At 45.2% G+C, this 19,099-nt stretch overlaps 1 protein-coding gene across 1 annotated transcript in view; it reads right to left on the reverse strand.

The window, feature by feature from the left end:
- Positions 1-641: 641 nt before the first annotated feature.
- Positions 642-19,099, reverse strand: part of LOC120021991 (disks large-associated protein 2-like) — a 43,607-nt gene continuing 25,149 nt past the window's right edge. Inside the window, exons 7-14 of the mRNA XM_038965795.1 lie at positions 13,661-13,859; positions 9,224-9,599; positions 8,948-9,042; positions 7,576-7,813; positions 2,769-3,087; positions 2,423-2,514; positions 2,048-2,194; positions 642-965 (exon numbers count right to left, since the gene is read on the reverse strand). Coding sequence (XP_038821723.1) covers positions 642-965; positions 2,048-2,194; positions 2,423-2,514; positions 2,769-3,087; positions 7,576-7,813; positions 8,948-9,042; positions 9,224-9,599; positions 13,661-13,859 — 1,790 coding nt within the window. The remainder of the gene's footprint in view (positions 966-2,047; positions 2,195-2,422; positions 2,515-2,768; positions 3,088-7,575; positions 7,814-8,947; positions 9,043-9,223; positions 9,600-13,660; positions 13,860-19,099) is intronic.

The following is a 19,099-nucleotide window of genomic DNA, read 5'->3' on the forward strand; positions in this document are numbered from 1 at the left end:
TAAGAGGCTAAGATAGGCTAGGCTATTCCAGGCTTGGCTACGCTATAGGTGGACAGGCATGCACAGACATGCTACTATTGCACGACTACACCTTTCAGAGTGACTGTCACTGTACTGTAACAACAGCGGTACTTATTTCTAAATAAATCTCTCTCTCTCGGACTAAGATGAGGGGGAAAAAAGTGTGAGTGGAGCCCCCTGTGATTCTGGAGCCACCATTCTCTCTCCAGATTGTTCTGTTTGTTTATTGGGGATTCAAAGTTCCAGGGCACAAATGGCCACCGCTTGCTCACCCCCCTTCTGTCTTGCCTTGTCCTTGGAAATGACATGATGATGGGACCCAGCATCCCCAGCAGTGAAGGCTTGAGAAAGTCAGTATGGCCTATATCGTCATTGAGGGGGTTCATTGTATGGAACTTGGGAGAGTTTTGGTTGATTTTAGGATCCTCAGAAAAGAGGTTGTATCTCCACATTTAGATGGTTCCAGTGTTCAGAACCGGGTCTGGGCCTCGGGATGTAGATCTCAATGGTTGTGGTTGTTCTAGGGTGGGATAGCTAGCTATATCTATATATTTAGGCTGTCCCAAACGTCGGGTCTGAGTCGGTTCTGTTCACTGGGATAAAGGGCTGTATCTCCATGTTCAGAGCCGGGTCTGAGCCTCTGGGATGTAGATCTCGATGCTGTCTGCGCTCTCCGTGGCTGAGTTCTGTCTGAAGGAAGCGGACCTCTTGGTCTGGAGCAGTCTTCTGCGTGCCTCAGTCCTCTGTCTGTCCCCCAGGTCTAAGGACTTCTCCCGGACAGGGACGGCCCGTCCCACACCCCCGCTACGGGCCATCACCAGCACCCCGCCGCCTCCTCCTACCCCTCGTTGCACTGGGGGGTCGCTGACGCTGTCGGCACGGAGGCTGCCGCTCACTCCCCCTGCTGGCTTCTTTGGTAGTGGGGGAGGAAGCTTCTTGTCGTCCTGAGGGGAAGGGGGGGATGAGGGGATGAGGGGAGGGGGGATGAGGGGAAGGGGGGATGAGGGGTGGATAAGGGGAAGGGGTAGATGAGGGGAAGGGGTGGATGAGGGGGATGAGGGGAGGGGGGATGAGAGGAGTGGGGGAGGGGGGATGAGAGGAGTGGGGGATGAGGGGAGGGGGGGTGAGGGGAAGGGGTGGATGAGGGGGATAGGGGGATGTGGGGAAGAGGGGGGGAGGAGAGGAGTGGGGGGTGAGGGGAAGAGGGGGATGAGGGGAGGGGGATGAGAGGAGTGGGGATGAGGGGAAGAGGGGGATGAGAGGAAGAGGGCGGATGAGGGAAAGGGTTGAGAGAGAAAATTAGAGGATAAAGGACAAATAGAAGATTGTAGGGGTGGACAGACAAATAATGTGATGTAAAAACCATTAAACAATAGAAAGGGAGAAAAGACAGAATATTCATAAAGACACCAGTATGGATCACTATGTGGATAAACAGAGGAGGAGCTTGTCAATAGTTCATAGTTGCTGCTGGGAGTTTAGAACTTCCTGTCTCTCTTAAAACAAGATATCAGAAGTACTGCCATAAACAATATATCAGAAATATTACCATAAATAATACAATGCATTCTGTAAGTATACAGACCCCTTGACTATTATTTTTTACATTTGCAAAAAATTCTAAAAACCTGTTTTTGCTTTATCATTATGGGGTATTATGTGTAGATTTGAGGAAAAAAACTAAACAATTTAATCCATTTTATAATAAGGCTGTAACGTAACAAAATGTGGAAAAAGTTTTATCAGAAGTATTGCCATTAAGCTTGGAAACAGCACTCAGTCATTTTAGCTCAAACAGGCCTAGTTCCTTTTGCCATTCAGAACTAACACAAAGCTTTAGAGCTCAGTGCCATTTCGGCTCAAAGTCTCTCTCCTCAATTTCTCATGACGTTGTGCATTTTCACAGCCAGGGCTTGCGGGGGCAGCAGCACCATCTGTGCCACTCTCTGACACACCGCCATCTTGACACTCTGGGGAACGACCCCGGATCAGGAGGCAGCAGGGCAAAGCGGACCCCGGCTCTCACCTTCTTGTCTGGGGGAAGCCTCCAGTCGGAGTCCTTGAGCCTCTGGAGGTGCTGGAACTTGACCCTGACGTCTTCCATGTTGAGTTGGAGCAGGTCCCAGAGCCCGGACAGGTCCTGAGAGGTGGGCTGGGGGTACGCTGAGGGGTCCTGGAGAGGTGAGGGGGGTGAGGGAAGGGTAAAAAAAAAAATTAGAAGTAGGGTGGGAATCATGAGAACCAGCTAAGAGAAAAATGTGAATAAACTGTAGAATAAATGGCCATAGTTAGAGCTCAGAGTTCTTCATAGGTAGACAAGACAGAGATGGTTAGGACTTCTGGTCTCGACAAGGATAGTAAAACCAAAAACACACGCATACACACAGACACACACACCCACCACGCTTTGCTGGCACAGACGGAAGAACTGCTGGACCTTCTGAGACATGAGCATCTGGGCCCTGCCCACTGCGTTACGGATCAACTCCAGAACTGGACAGGAAACACACAGGAAACAGGAAGAAGGGGAGTCAGTACACAGGAAGTAGAAAGTAAAACGTGTGTAATTTGTGAGTTGAGGCTCAAACCAGTCCGTCTTTCCTATAACTTAGTCCTCTTTCTGACAGTCCCCGCCCCTCATCCAACACCCCCCCCCTTCCCCGTCCTCACCCCCGTCCTTCCCCGCCCCCCCCCCCCCTCCTTCCCCGTCCTCACCCCCGTCCTCCCCCCTCTTTCCCCGTCCTCACCCTCCTCCGGCAGCTCGTTCTCCTCCGCCTCTCTCTCCATGTTCTGACACCATCCCTCCATCCTCTCCACCTCCATCTGAAGGAGGCGTAGGAAAAACTCTCCGTCTCTCAGACAGGGCGAAGCGCGACCAGAGTCAGGCAGACTCCGGGGGCCCCCCTCCAGTGAGGGCTGGGGTGTACCTGTCCAGCCTCCACGGTCTGCAGCGAGGGGTAGCGGGGAGTGGGCCCGCGGGGGCAGGGGGGGGATCTGGTGGGGGTCTGTAGCGTAACCATCCTGGACGTAGTCCTCTCTGTAGGCCCACTGGCCCTGGGTGTGCACCTAGAGAAACAGTAGCAACAACAGTTATGCTAATGACAAAGCTAAATGCTAAAGGCTTAGCTCAACATTAAACAACTCAACACAGAACTTGATCGAGAAAGTTTGTGAATGACTTTATGCTCCCCAAAGAATTAAAGGGTTTAAGTCAAGTGCAGCTTAATGGAGCGGATACTTTTAAGTGAAGATTGTAACTTTCTGAAGATTAATAGGAGGAAGTGGAGGGAGCTCATTATGTAATGAAGTCCCAATGGGGATGAAGCGGACAGGAAGTACAGTTGAAGTCGGAAGTTTACATAAACTTAGGTTGGAGTCATTAAAACTTGTTTTTCAACCACTCCACAAATGTCTTGTTAACAAAGTATAATTGTGGCAAGTCGGTTAGGACATCTACTTTGTGCATGACACAAGTCATTTTTCCAACAATTGTTTACAGACAGATTATTTCACTTATAATTCACTGTATCACAATTCCAGTGGGTCAGAAGTTTATATACACTAAGTTGACTGTGCCATTAAAACAGCTTGGAAAATTCCAGAAAATGATGTCATGGCTTTAGAAGCTTCTGATAGTCTAATTGACAAAATTTTAGTCAATTGGAGGTGTACCTGTGGATGTATTTCAAGGCCTAACTTCAAACTCAAAATTAAATAAAATAAAATAAATGTTTATTTGTCACATACACATGGTTAGCAGATGTTAATGCGAGTGTAGCGAAATGCTTGTGCTTCTAGTTCTGACAATGCAGTAATCTAACCTAGCAATTACACAACAATTACCTTATACACACAAGTGTAAAGGGATAAAGAATATGTACATAAATATATATGAATGAGTGATGGTACAGAACGGCATAGGCAAGATGCAGTAGATGGTATAGAGTACAGTATATACATATGAGATGAGTAATGTAGGGTATGTAAACATTATATGAAGTGGCATTGTTTAAAGTGGCTAGTGATACATTTATTACATACATTTTTCCATTATTAAAGTGGCTGGAGTTGAGTCAGTATGTTGGCAGCAGCCACTAAATGTTAGTGATGGATGTTTAACAGTCTGATGGCCTTGAGATAGAAGCTGTTTTTCAGTCTCTCGGTCCCTGCTTTGATGCACCTGTACTGACCTCGCCTTCTGGATGATAGCGGGGTGAACAGGCAGTGGCTCGGGTGGTTGTTGTCCTTGATGATCTTTTTGGCCTTCCTGTGACATCGGGTGGTGTAGGTGTCATGGAGGGCAGGTAGTTTGCCCCCGGTGATGCGTTGTGCAGACCTCACTACCCTCTGGACAGACTTACGGTGATGGGCAGAGCAGTTGCCGTTCCAGGCGGTGATACAGCCCGACAGGATGCTCTCGATTGTGCATCTGTAAAAGTTTGTGAGTGTTTTTGGTGACAAGCCGAATTTCTTCAGCCTCCTGAGGTTGAAGAGGCGATGCTGCGCCTTCTTCACAACGCTGTCTGTGTGGGTGGACCATTTCAGTTTGTCCGTGATGTGTACGCCGAGGAACTTAAAACTTTCCACCTTCTCCACTACTGTCCCGTCGATGTGGATAGGGGGCTGCTCCCTCTGCTGTTTCCTGAAGTCCATGATCATCTCCTTTGTTTTGTTGACGTTGAGTGTGAGGTTATTTTCCTGACACCACACTCCGAGGGCCCTCACCTCAGTGACTCTTTGCTTGACATCATGAGAAAATCAAAAGAAATCAGCCAAGACCTCAGAAAAAAAATTGTAGACCTCCACAAGTCTGGTTCATGCTTGGGAGCAATTTCCAAACGCCTGAAGGTACCACGTTCATCTGTACAAACAATAGTATGCAAGTATAAACCGTCATACCGCTCAGGAAGGAGATACGTTCTTTCTCCTAGAGATGAACGTACTTTGGTGCGAAAAGTGCAAATCATTCTAAGAACAACAGCAACGGACCTTGTGAAGATGCTGGAGGAAACAGGTACAAAAGTATCTATATCCACAGTAAAACGAGTCCTATATCGACATAACCTGAAAGGCCGCTCAGCAAGGAAGAAGTCACTGCTCCAAAACCGCCATAAAAAAGCCAGACTATGGTTTGCAACTGCACATGTGAACAAAGATCGTAATTTTTGGAGAAATGTCCTCTGGTCTGATGAAACAAAAATATAATTGTTTGGCCATATTGACCATCGTTATGTTTGGAGGAAAAAGGCGGAGGCTTGCTAGCCAAAGATCACCATCCCAACCGTGAAGCACGGGGGTCGCAGCGTCATGTTGTGGGGGTGCTTTGCTGCAGGAGGGACTGGTGCACTTCACAAAATAGATGGCTTCATGAGGAATGAATATTATGTGGATATATTGAAACAACATTTCAAGCCATCAGTCAGGAAGTTAAAGCTTGGTTGCAAATCGGTCTTCCAAATGGACAATGACCCCAAGCATACTTCCAAAGTTGTGGCAAAATGGCTTAAGGACAATAAAGTCAAGGTATTGGAGTGGCCATCACAATGCCCTGACCTCAATCCTATAGAACATTTGTGGGCAGAACTGAAATAGTGTGTGTGAGCAAGGCGGCCTACAAACCTGACTCAGTTACACCAGCTCTATCAGGAGGAATGGGCCAAAATTCATCCAACTTATTGTGGGAAGCTTGTGGAAGGCTACCCGAAACATTTGACCCAAGTTAAACAATTTAAAGACAATGCTACCGCATACTAATTGAGTGTATGTAAACATCTGACCCACTGGGAATGTGATGAAAGAAATAAAAGCTGAAATAAATAATTCTCTCTAAATAATTCTCTCTACTATCATTGTCACGCCCTGACCAGAGTTTGCTTTGTATGTTTTATGTTTTGGTTGGTCAGGGTGTGATCTGTGTGGGCATTCTATGTTGTTTGTCTGGTTTCTCTATTTCTGTGTTTGGCCTGATATGGTTCTCAATCAGAGACAGGTGTTTTGCGTTGTCTCTGATTGGGAACCATATTTAGGTAGCCTGTTTTGTATTGTGGGTTGTGGGTTATTGTCTATGTCTATGTGATGTTGCATGTTTGCACTCAGTGTTATAGCGGTCACGTTCGTTTTGCTATTTTGTATTGTTTGTTAAGTGTTCTTCATTATTAAAAAGAAGATGTATTCACATCACGCTGCGCTTTGGTCCGATCCTTACTCCTCCTCAGACGAGGAGGATTACGACGTTCGTGACAATCATTCTGACATTTCACATTCTTAAAATAAAGTGGTGATCCTAACTGACTTATGACAGGGAATTTTTACTAGGATTAAATGTCAGGAATTGTGAAAAACTGAGTTTAAATGTATTTGGCTAAGGTGAATGTAAACTTCCGTTTTCAACTGTAGATAAGTCCTTTAATGATGTACTGATGTCCCAATGGGGATGAAGAGGACAGGAAGTAGATAAGTCCTTTAATGATGTACTGATGTCCCATTGGGGATGAAGAGGACAGGAAGTAGATACGTCCTTTAATGATGTACTGAAGTCCCATTGGGGATGAAGAGGACAGGAAGTAGATAAGTCCTTTAATGATGTACTGAAGTCCCATTGGGGATGAAGAGGACAGGAAGTAGATAAGTCCTTTAATGATGTACTGAAGTCCCAATGGGGATGAAGAGGACAGGAAGTAGATACGTCCTTTAATGATGTACTGAAGTCCCAATGGGGATGAAGACGACAGGAAGTAGATACATCCTTTAATGATGTACTGAAGTCCCATTGGGGATGAAGAGGACAGGAAGTAGATAAGTCCTTTAATGATGTACTGAAGTCCCAATGGGGATGAAGAGGACAGGAAGTAGATACGTCCTTTAATGATGTACTGAAGTCCCATTGGGGATGAAGAGGACAGGAAGTAGATACGTCCTTTAATGATGTACTGAAGTCCCATTGGGGATGAAGAGGACAGGAAGTAGATACGTCCTTTAATGATGTACTGAAGTCCCATTGGGGATGAAGAGGACAGGAAGTAGATACGTCCTTTAATGATGTACTGAAGTCCCAATGGGGATGAAGAGGACAGGAAGTATATATTAAAAAGAATAAACACAAAGCTGCCAAACTGGCGTTGCATATTATCCTCACGCAGGAGATGCTAACTACTATTAACTGCTACTAACAAACAAACTAACTAACTTGCTAACTATCTACCTAACTGATAGCTAGCTAACTAACCAACTAAATGCTAACACAACTAACTAACCAACCAACTGCTAACTAACTAAACAAATACCTGCTAATAAACTAACAAACTCACTAACTAACTAACCAACTGCTATCCAACTAACTGACTAACTGCTAACCAACCAACTAGCTCACCTACCTACCTACCTACCTACCTACCTACCTACCTACCTACCTACCTACCTACCTACCTACCTACCTACCTACCTACCTACCTACCTATCTACCTACCTACCTACCTACCTACCTACCTACCTACCTACCTACCTACCTACCTACCTACCTACCTACCTACCTACCTAACTAACCCAACTACTGACCGTGCGGTGGTACTCTGCATACTGGTCGGCTGACCCTGGTTCTGAGGAGTGTCTCTGGAAAGAGCAGCCGAACTGGGGGCTCTTATCCTGGGTAGGAACAGCGAAGGTGAGGCCTGGGAACTGGAGGCTCTTATCCTGGGTAGGAACAGCGAAGGTGAGGCCTGGGTAACCCCCCTCTGGATCCAGGTCTGCCTGGACGCCGGCCGTCACGCTGTTGGAGCGCTTGAACCGAGCACGCCTGGGAGGAGAGGAGGGGAAGGAGGGGAGGAGGGTTGGGCTGTATCTACTGTAAATACACACTAACACTATTCATGCAGAGACAGACAGAGATTAGATGAGGGAGATTCAGGGAATTTTTTCCTTTGTCATATTGAACTTCGATAATAACTGGGTGTAAACATGACTACTGTGTATACACCCGGAAAAGGGTGAGAGTGTGACATCCGGGGAAGAGTGAGAGTGTGACACCCGGGAAAGGGTGTGAGTGTGACACCCGGGGACAGAGACAGAAAGAGACAGAAAGGAAGAGAACGAGACAGAGATGGAGAGAGAGAGAGAAAGAAGAGAGAGAGATCGAGAGAGAGAGATATATATATAGAGAGAGAGAAAGACAGAGAGACGGCGAGAGAGAGATAGAGAACGAGAGAGAGAGAGAGAGAGAGAGAGAGAGAGAGAGAGAGAGAGAGAGAGAGAGAGAGAGAGAGAGAGAGAGAGAGAGAGAGAGAGACGGAGAGACGGAGAGAGAGAGAGAAAGAGAGCGAGAGTAGAGATGAAGGCAGTGAGGAAGAAGACAACTCCTCTCTCACTGGGTGTGAAAAAACAATATTTCTCCTTACAGTGGAGTGAGCTGTAATGACATTTGTAAACATTTAATGTGTGTTATTAAGCTGTAATAATAACAGTACCTCTTGTCCTCCTCCACCTGCAGCCCTATATAGTTCATAACTGTTCATGTAAGTGTTATAAGTGGTCTTATAACAGTATTGAGTGTTATAACAGTACCTCTTGTCATCCTCCACCTGCAGCCCTATATAGTTCATAACTGTTCATGTAAGTGTTATAAGTGGTCTTATAACAGTATTGAGTGTTATAACAGTACCTCTTGTCGTCCTCCACCTGCAGCCCTATATAGTTCATAACTGTTCATGTAAGTGTTATAAGTGGTCTTATAACAGTATTGAGTGTTATAACAGTACCTCTTGTCATCCTCCACCTGCAGCCCTATATAGTTCATAACTGTTCATGTAAGTGTTATAAGTGGTCTTATAACAGTATTGAGTGTTATAACAGTACCTCTTGTCCTCCTCCACCTGCAGCCCTATATAGTTCATAACTGTTCATGTAAGTGTTATAAGAGGTGTTATAACAGTACCTCTTGTCCTCCTCCACCTGCACTCCTATAGAGTGAACCCCTCTCAGAGCCTTGCTCTCCGCGTCCGAGTCTGACAGGGTCCCCGAGCTGTCCACCTGACACACACACAGGGTCAAAGGTCAGATATCATTCAAACAAATGTTATTTACACTTAAAACAAATGTATTGAATGTACCTGGTTTAGGACACACTGAAATAAACAAACAGAAACATGGGAATAAATTACATCTCTATAAAAAAATGACACGTAAAAAAAGCCCTCCTCAACCTGCTTACCTGTACAGCGATAGAAGGCCTCCAATTCCTTCCTCTTCCTTCCGTCTTGTTCTCCTCCTGTCCTACTCCTCCTCCTCCTCTTCCTCCTCCTCCTCCTCCCATCTTACTCAGCACCATACTGTTCTGTGGGAGGGAGGCAGACTTCCACAGACTCCCCCCTGCCCGCCTCACATCCCTCTCTCCCCTCTCCCTTCCCCTGGGTCCCTCCAGGAGACTATCCGCGGAGCCGCTATGTTTGACTCTGATGGGTCCCTGTCCTCCTCCTCCATAGGGCATCAGCTCCCGGCCACCCCGGAGGACCCCGTCCAGACTCTCGGCTGAGTTGGAGTGCTGGCGGGAGCGACCTTGTCCTGGTCCTGTGTAGTAACCCCTTTCCCTGGACATCTGACCAGACACCGCAACTACAGAAACAGACAGGAGATACATGATGTAGTTGGAGTGGATCCCCTGGAGGTCTGACCAGACACACAGGCAGAGTTGCAAAGAAAAAGCCATATCTCAGACTGGCCAATAAAAATAAAAGATTAAGATGGGCAAAAGAACAAAGACACTGGACAGAGGAACTCTGCCTAGAAGGCCAGCATCCCGGAGTCGCCTCTTCACTGTTGACATTGAGACTGGTGTTTTGCGGGTACAATTTAATGAAGCTGCCAGTTGAGGACTTGTGAGGCGCCTGTTTCTCAAACTAGACACTCTAATGTACTTGTCCTCTTGCTCAGTTGTGCACCGGGGCCTCCCACTCCTCTTTCTATTCTGGTTAGGGCCAGTTTGCTCTGTTCTGGTGAAGGGAGTAGTACACAGCGCTGTATGAGATCTTCAGTTTCTTGGCAATTTCTCATCAATCAATTAGCCTTTTAAAATGATAAACTTGGAATAGGTAACACAACGTGCCATTGGAACACAGGAGTGATGGTTGCTGATAATGGCCCTCTGTACGCCTATGTAGATATTCCATTAAAAATCATCTGTTTCCAGCTACAATAGTCATTTACAACATTAACAATGTTGTCATGACGCTGGCCTGGGGGTAGGTTTATGACAGTCATAAATACCTCTCCCCCCTTTTTTCCTCTCTCTACCCTACTGATGAGACTATGGAAAATCACTTGGTTAACATAGAGATTCTGGGAACATCAGAAGGTGGGGGGAAATGAACCATATTTTGGTAATCCAACCAAATGAACATATGTGGTGGTACTTAATGAATATGAAATTATTCGTGATGGGATGAAATGTGATTTTAGCTTCTAACATGTGAGAATTGGGTTTTCATGAGTGAATTAGGCCCGACTCAGTGGCCCGCCCACTTGAAGAGACATTGGTTATAAACTATGAAACACGCCCTCCTCTCCCTTCCTGTATAAAGCCTTGACGACAATATAGCTTCCTGTTCCGGGGACATTAACTTCTCTAGGGTAGGAGGCAGCATTCGAAATTTTGGATGAATAGCATGCCAAATTAAACTGCCTGCTACTTGGGCCCAGAAGATATGATATGCATATAACTGGTAGATTTGGTCAGAAAACACTCTAAAGTTTCCAAAAACTGTTAAAATAGTGTCTGTGAGTATAACAGAACTGATTTGGCAGGCGAAAACCTGAGAAAAATCCATTCGGGAAGTAGTTTCTTTTTTGGTTTTGTAGTTTTCTATTCAATGCCATTACAGTATCCATTGACTTAGGACTCAAATTGCAGTTCCTATGCCTTCCACTAGATGTCAACAGTCTTTAGAAATTGTTTCAGGCTTGTATTCTGAAAAATGAGGAAGTAAGAGCAGTCTGAATGAGTGGACCCTAAAGTGTCACAGAGCTTTTTGATGCGCACAACCGAGAGAGTGCCTTTCTTGTTTACCTTTTAAATTGATGATGTTATTGTCCGGTTGAAATATTATCGATTATTTAGGCTAAAAACAACCTGAGGATTGAATATAAACATCGTTTGAAATGTTTCTATGAACTTTACGGATACAATTTGGATTTTTTGTCAGCCTGTTTTGACTGCGTTTGAGCCTGTGGATTACTGAAGAAAACGCGCGAACAAAACTGAGGATTTTGGATATAAAGAGACTTTATCGAACAAAAGGAACATTTATTGAGTAAATGAATGTCTGCTGAGTGCAACCATATGAAGATCATCAAAGGTAAGGGATTAATTTTATCTCTATTTCTGACTTGTGTAACTCTTCTACTTGGCTGGTTACTGTTTGTAATGATTTGTCTGCTGGGCTATGTTCTTAAATAATCGTAATGTATGCTTTCGCCGTTAAGGCGACGGCCTTGACGTTAGAAGGGCTGGTGACACCTACAGAACAAAGCCAATCTCAGCTACCTAACGAAATTAGCATTGAATTCCCACGTGAAGAGGACGATCGACACGTCGAATATGATGAATTTCGACAATACCAGCCAGTATATAGCATGAGCATATAAGCATGGCAACGGGGTATGAACTTTGAACTCTGATTCACTCCAGCCGCCAAGCGTGGACTGGGAAAGGACAGACAGGGTATACCGTCTACCACACAACGACGTTACTAAAGCGGGTACAGTTTACCACCAGAGACGCTCGTCAAAGGATGGAAGAACTCTTGGGCAACTCGGCCTTCCATCTACCACCAACCTGTTGAAGCGCAGCTCAGAGTAAATATTCATTGCATTTTCCTTTCCCAAATGGGCGGTAATTTAGAATGCATAAGATTCTGTATTTACGATAGAGTAGCTGCCTACGGCCCGATAGAGACATCGCTTCTCCCTTTGTTCTTCAGTCTTCCCGCTCTTTCACTCAAACCCAGCCCCCTTTCCTTTGGGTAACCAGCTGTCATATCTGTTCCGTCCGCTAGGGATGTTTTCCTATGACATAATTTGTAATCAAGGTATGATTCATTCTGTGTATATGTAAATCTGTGTGATTAGTTAGGTATTTAGTAAATAAACCCAATTTTGTATTGCTGATTCAACTTGTTAGCCAGGGTTTGTTTAGATATCCAAGAATTTACAACTTTCAGATGAGACTGAAATAAGGTGACGGTTAATATTGACTGCTATTGATGTAAAATATTACTAGGTCTTTAAGAGTTTATTCGGAAGATAACAGCTCTATAAATATTATTTCGTGGTGCCCCTCCTCTCTAGTTAATTACATTTACATGATTAGCTCAATCAGGTAATATTAATTACAGAGAAAGGATTTTATAGAATAACATGTCATATCACTTAATCCGGCATAGCCAAAGACACGACAATGTCTACACTGTATTTCTGATCAATTTAATGTTATTTTAATGGATTTTTTTTTTGCTTTTCTTTCAAATACAAGGACATTTCTAAGTGACCCCAAACTTTTGAACGGTAGTGTATATATATATATATAATAATTATATATATATTAAAAACATTACCCCTTTTTCTTACCAATTTTGCGGTATCCAATTGGTAGTTACAGTCTTGTCCCATCGCTGCAACTCCTGTACGGACTCGGGAGAGGCAAAGGTCGAGAGCCATGCGTCCTCCGAAACACGACTCAACCTAGCCGAACTGCTTCTTGACACAATACCCACTTAACCCGGAAGCCAGCCGCACCAATGTGTCAGAGGAAACACTGTATACCTGGCGCCCGTGTCAGCGTGCATGCGCCCGGCCGGCCTTGGAGTCGCTAGAGCGCGATGGGACAAGGATATCCCTGCCGGCCGAACCCTCCCCCTAACCCGGATGACGCTGGGCCAATTGTGCGCCGCCCCATGGGTCCCCTGGTTGCGGCCGGCGGCGACAGAGCCTGGCCTTAAACCAGGATCTCTAGTGGCACAGCTAGCGCTGCGATGCGGTGTCTTAGACCACTGTGATACAGCCTGGACTCTAACACAGGATCTCTAGTGGCACAGCTAGCACTGTGATGCGGTGTCTTAGACCACTGTGATGCAGTGTCTTAGACCACTGTGATGCAGTGTCTTAGACCACTGTGATGCAGTACCTTAGACCACTGTGATGCAGTGCCTTAGACCACTGTGATGCAGTGTCTTAGACCACTGTGATGCAGTGTCTTAGACCACTGTGATGCAGTGCCTTAGACCACTGCGATACAGTGTCTTAGACCACTGTGATGCAGTGTCTTAGACCACTGCGCCACTCGGGAGACCTCAATCATCCACAAGTTTACCCATTCACTCATCCAAATCTCACTCCTCCAAATCTCACTCATCCAAATCTCACTCATCCAAATCTCACTCATCAATGTCTCACTCATTCAAATCTCACTCCTCCAAATCTCACTCATCCAAATCTCACTCATCAATGTCTCACTCATCCAAATCTCACTCATCCAAATCTCACTCATTCAAATCTCACTCATTCAAATCTCACTCATTCAAATCTCATTCATCCAAATCTCATTCCTCCAAATCTCACTCCTCCAAATCTCACTCATCCAAAGGTGCATTTAGACTTAGTTGACCTACCATCAGTGATTCCCAGGTCAACAGAGTGGCTATGATGTTGTCTGGGTCGTCCCAGGGCAGGCTGGCCTGTGTTCTGGAAGTAGGTATCCTGGGTAGACTCTGTACTGCTCTGAGCTCTCACAGAGATGATAGGCTTGGACAAACGGGGAGGGAGAGGGGGAGGGCCACCCTTACGGTATGGGAAAACTGGAGAGAGAGAGAGAGAGAGAGAGAGAGGGAGAGGGAGAGGGAGGAGGGAAATGAAGATGGAGGGTGAGAGAGAGAGAGAGAGAGAGAGAGAGAGAGAGAGAGAGAGAGAGAGAGAGGGAGAGATGGAGAGAGAGAGGGAGAGATGGAGAGAGAGAGGGAGAGGGAGGGAGAGATGGAGAGAGAGAGGGAGAGAGGGAGAGGGAGGGAGAGATGGAGAGATGGAGAGAGAGAGGGAGAGGGAGGGAGAGATGGAGAGGGAGGGAGGGAGAGAGGGGGAGGGAGGGAGAGATGGAGACAGTGGGAGAAGGAGAGGGAGATGGAGACGAAGAGAGAGAGAGAGAGAGAGATGGAGGAAGATGGAGGAAGATAGGGAGAGGGGAAGAATATAATAAATAGTTAATATCTGAATCTATTGTAGAATGATACAAAAATTAAGGGTATGAAAAGAGAGAGAAGGGAGGAGAAGGATGAACAGAAAGCGAAGGAAGAGATTGTAATCGATGCAATTTGAAATACCAGCCGCTAAAATACATCCTCCATTTTAGAGACAGAAGCCCATGGGGTGTGATGCATGTTGTGAGGAGAGAGAGAGACAGATACAGACAGACAGAGAGAGAGACAGAGAGAGAGAGAGAAATAGAGAAATAAAGAGAGAGAGAGAGAGAGAGAGAGACAGAGACAGAGACAGAGACAGAGACAGAGACAGAGACAGAGACAGAGAGAGAGAGAGAGAGAGAGAGAGAGAGAGAGAGAGAATAAATGGCAAAGCTGTCAGTATCTTTCTCTGAATACAGTATGTCTGTTCCTCTAACTCTAACTTTACTATTTTCTTAAGAAGATAAAGCCATTTCCTGTGAGGAATATTGAAATGAGGAATCACAAGCACACACAGTCCTCTGCACTGGATAAACACACACACATCCACACAGTCCTCTGCACTGGATACACACACACACATCCACACTGTCCTCTGCACTGGATACACACACACACAGTCCTCTGCACTGGATACACACACACCCACACAGTCCTCTGCAGTGGACACACACACACACACACACACACACACACACACACACACACACACACACACACACACACACACACACACACACACACACACACACACACACACACACACACACACACACACACACACACACACACACACACACACACACACACACAGTCCTCTGCAGCACTTTTAAATGCTTTGCTCCACTAGCTTCTTCATTTCCGACCCACTTGTCTCGGGAAGAAGTGATGAGCCCAAAAGAAAAGCTCTCTGCCTGAGTGTGTGAGTGTGTTGTGAGTGAGTGAGTGAGTGAGTGAGTGAGTGTGTGAGTGAGTGTGCGTTGTGAGTGAGTGAGTGAGTGTGTGAGTGAGTGAGTGTGCGTTGTGAGTGAGTGAGTGTGTGTTGTGAGTGAGTGAGTGAGTGAGTGTGTGTTGTGAGTGTGTGTTGTGAGTGTGTGTGTGTGTGGTGTGAGTGTGTGGTGTGTGTGTGTGTTGTGAGTGAGTGTGTTGTGAGTGAGTGTGTGTTGTGAGTGTGTGTTGTGAGTGTGTGTTGTGTGGTGTGAGTGTGTGGTGTGTGTGTGTGTTGTGAGTGAGTGTGTTGTGAGTGAGTGTGTGTTGTGAGTGTGTGTTGTGAGTGTGTGTTGTGTGGTGTGAGTGTGTGGTGTGTGTGTGTGTGTGTGTTGTATTTGACTCTTCACAGCAGCTTTGATAAATCTCTGGGGGATTTTCAGGTCTAAGCCAGAAAATATGAGCCCTGTAAAGTACTGATGATAGCTCACTGGAGAGAGACCCAGAGGACGGACACACACACACACACACACACACACACACACACACACACACACACACACACACACACACACACACACACACACACACACACACACACACACACACACACACACACACACACACACACACACACACACACACACACACTCACACACAGTAGAGATAGAGAGGAAAAGAGGAAGAGAGAACGCTGAGGAGAGTTAAAGGAAATTACAGAGAGAGTAGAAACACAAGAAGGAGAAGAGAAGGTGAGAGGGAGAGATGAAATTCGAGAGGGAGAGATACAGTTCGAGAGGGAGAGATACAGTTCGAGAGGGAGAGATACAGTTCGAGAGGGAGAGATGAAGTTCGAGAGGGAGAGATGAAGTTCGAGAGGGAGAGATGAAGTTCGAGAGGGAGAGATATGAAGGGAGGGAGAGATAAAGAGGGAGACATAAATGGAAAGAGAGAGGGAGAGATAAAAGAAGGAGAGACTGAGAGATAAAGGGAAGGAGATAGGGAGAGATAAGGGGAAGGGGAGAGGGAGAGATAAAGGAAAGGAAAGACGGGGAGAGAAAGTTAGAGAGCAAGAGATGACGTGAGGGAGAGATACAGGGAGAGATACAGGGAGAGCAGCTGGAGACAGTGAGTTATGATGATAATAATAAACATTCCAGTCATCGTTATGGAGACAGAGGAGAGAGAGATTACACCAGGGAGGGAGATGGAGAGAGGGAGAAATGGAGAAATGGAGAAATGGAGAAATGGAGAGAGGGAGATAGAGAGAGACAGATAGAGAGAGAGAGAGAGGAGAGAGAGAGGCAGATAGAGAGGGGGAGATGGAGAGAGGGAGATAGAGAGAGAGAGAAGACTTTGAAGACTCCATAGACTCTAACCAATTCTGGGAAAATTGGAAAACACTAAACAAACAACAACACGAAGAATTATCTATCCAAAATGGAGATGTATGGGTAAACCACTTCTCCAATCTTTTTGGCTCTATAACAAAGAATAAAGAGCAAAAACATATACATGATCAAATACAAATCCTAGAATCAACTATTAAAGACTACCAGAACCCACTGGATTCTCCAATTACCTTGAATGAGTTACAGGACAAAATAAAAACCCTCCAACCCAAAAAGGCCTGTGGTGTTGATGGTATCCTTAATGAAATGATCAAATATACAGACAACAAATTCCAATTGGCTATACTAAAACTCTTTAACATCGTCCTTAGCTCTGGCATCTTCCCCAATATTTGGAACCAAGGACTGATCACCCCAATCCACAAAAGTGGAGACAAATTTGACCCCAATAACTACCGTGGAATATGCGTCAACAGTAACCTTGGGAAAATCCTCTGCATTATCATTAACAGCAGACTCGTACATTTCCTCAATGAAAACAATGTACTGAGCAAATGTCAAATTGGCTTTTTACCAAATTACCGTACAACAGACCATGTATTCACCCTACACACCCTAATTGACAACCAAACAAACCAAAACAAAGGCAAAGTCTTCTCATGCTTTGTTGATTTCAAAAAAGCCTTCGACTCAATTTGGCATGAGGGTCTGCTATACAAATTGATGGAAAGTGGTGTTGGGGGTAAAACATACGACATTATAAAATCCAAGTACACAAACAACAAGTGTGCGGTTAAAATTGGCAAAAAACACACACATTTCTTCACACAGGGTCGTGGGGTGAGACAGGGATGCAGCTTAAGCCCCACCCTCTTCAACATATATATCAACGAATTGGCGCGGGCACTAGAACAGTCTGCAGCACCCGGTCTCACCCTACTAGAATCCGAAGTCAAATGTCTACTGTTTGCTGATGATCTGGTGCTTCTGTCACCAACCAAGGAGGGCCTACAGCAGCACCTAGATCTTCTGCACAGATTCTGTCAGACCTGGGCCCTGACAGTAAATCTCAGTAAGACCAAAATAATGGTGTTCCAAAAAAGGTCCAGTCACCAGGACCACAAATTCCATCTAGACACCGTTGCCCTAGAGCACACAAAAAACTATACATACCTCGGCCTAAACATCAGCACCACAGGTAACTTCCACAAAGCTGTGAACGATCTGAGAGACAAGGCAAGAAGGGCCTTCTATGCCATCAAAAGGAACATAAATTTCAACATACCAATTAGGATCTGGCTAAAAATACTTGAATCAGTCATAGAGCCCATTGCCCTTTATGGTTGTGAGGTCTGGGGTCCGCTCACCAACCAAGATTTCACAAAATGGGACAAACACCAAATTGAGACTCTGCATGCAGAATTCTGCAAAAATATCCTCCGTGTACAACGTAGAACACCAAATAATGCATGCAGAGCAGAATTAGGCCGATACCCACTAATTATCAAAATCCAGAAAAGAGCCGTTAAATTCTACAACCACCTAAAAGGAAGCGATTCCCAAACCTTCCATAACAAAGCCATCACCTACAGAGAGATGAACCTGGAGAAGAGTCCCCTAAGCAAGCTGGTCCTAGGGCTCTGTTCACAAACACAAACACACCCCACAGAGCCCCAGGACAACTGCACAATTAGACCCAACCAAATCATGAGAAAACAAAAAGATAATTACTTGACACATTGGAAAGAATTAACAAAAAAACAGAGCAAACTAGAATGCTATTTGGCCCTAAACAGAGAGTACACAGTGGCAGAATACCTGACCACTGTGACTGACCCAAACTTAAGGAAAGCTTTGACTATGTACAGACTCAGTGAGCATAGCCTTGCTATTGAGAAAGGCCGCCGTAGGCAGACATGGCTCTCAAGAGAAGACAGGCTATGTGTACACTGCCCACAAAATGAGGTGGAAACTGAGCTGCACTTCCTAACCTCCTGCCCAATGTATGACCATATTAGAGAGACATATTTCCCTCAGATTACACAGATCCACAAAGAATTTGAAAACAAATCCAATTTTGATAAACTCCCATATCTACTGGGAGAAATTCCACAGTGTGCCATCACAGCAGCAAGATTTGTGACCTGTTGCCACAAGAAAAGGGCAACCAGTGAAGAACAAACACCATTGTAAATACAACCCATATTTATGTTTATTTATTTTAACTTGTGTGCTTTAACCTTTTGTACATTGTTACAACACTGTATATATATAATATAACATTTGTAATGTCTTTATTGTTTTGAAACTTCTGTATGTGTAATGTTTACTGTTAATTTGTATTGTTTATTTCACTTTTGTATAATATCTACCTCACTTGCTTTGGCAATGTTAACACATGTTTCCCATGCCAATAAAGCCCCTTGAATTGAATTGAATTGAATTGAATTGAGAGAGAGAGAGACAGGGACAGAGAGAGAGAGAGAGAGAGACAGAGACAGAGACAGAGACAGAGACAGAGACAGAGAGAGAGAGAGAGAGAGAGAGAGAGAGAGAGAGAGACAGAGAGAGAGAGAGAGAGAG

The sequence above is a fragment of the Salvelinus namaycush genome, chromosome 27 (genome assembly GCF_016432855.1).
Source record: "Salvelinus namaycush isolate Seneca chromosome 27, SaNama_1.0, whole genome shotgun sequence".
Lineage (NCBI taxonomy): Eukaryota > Metazoa > Chordata > Actinopteri > Salmoniformes > Salmonidae > Salvelinus > Salvelinus namaycush.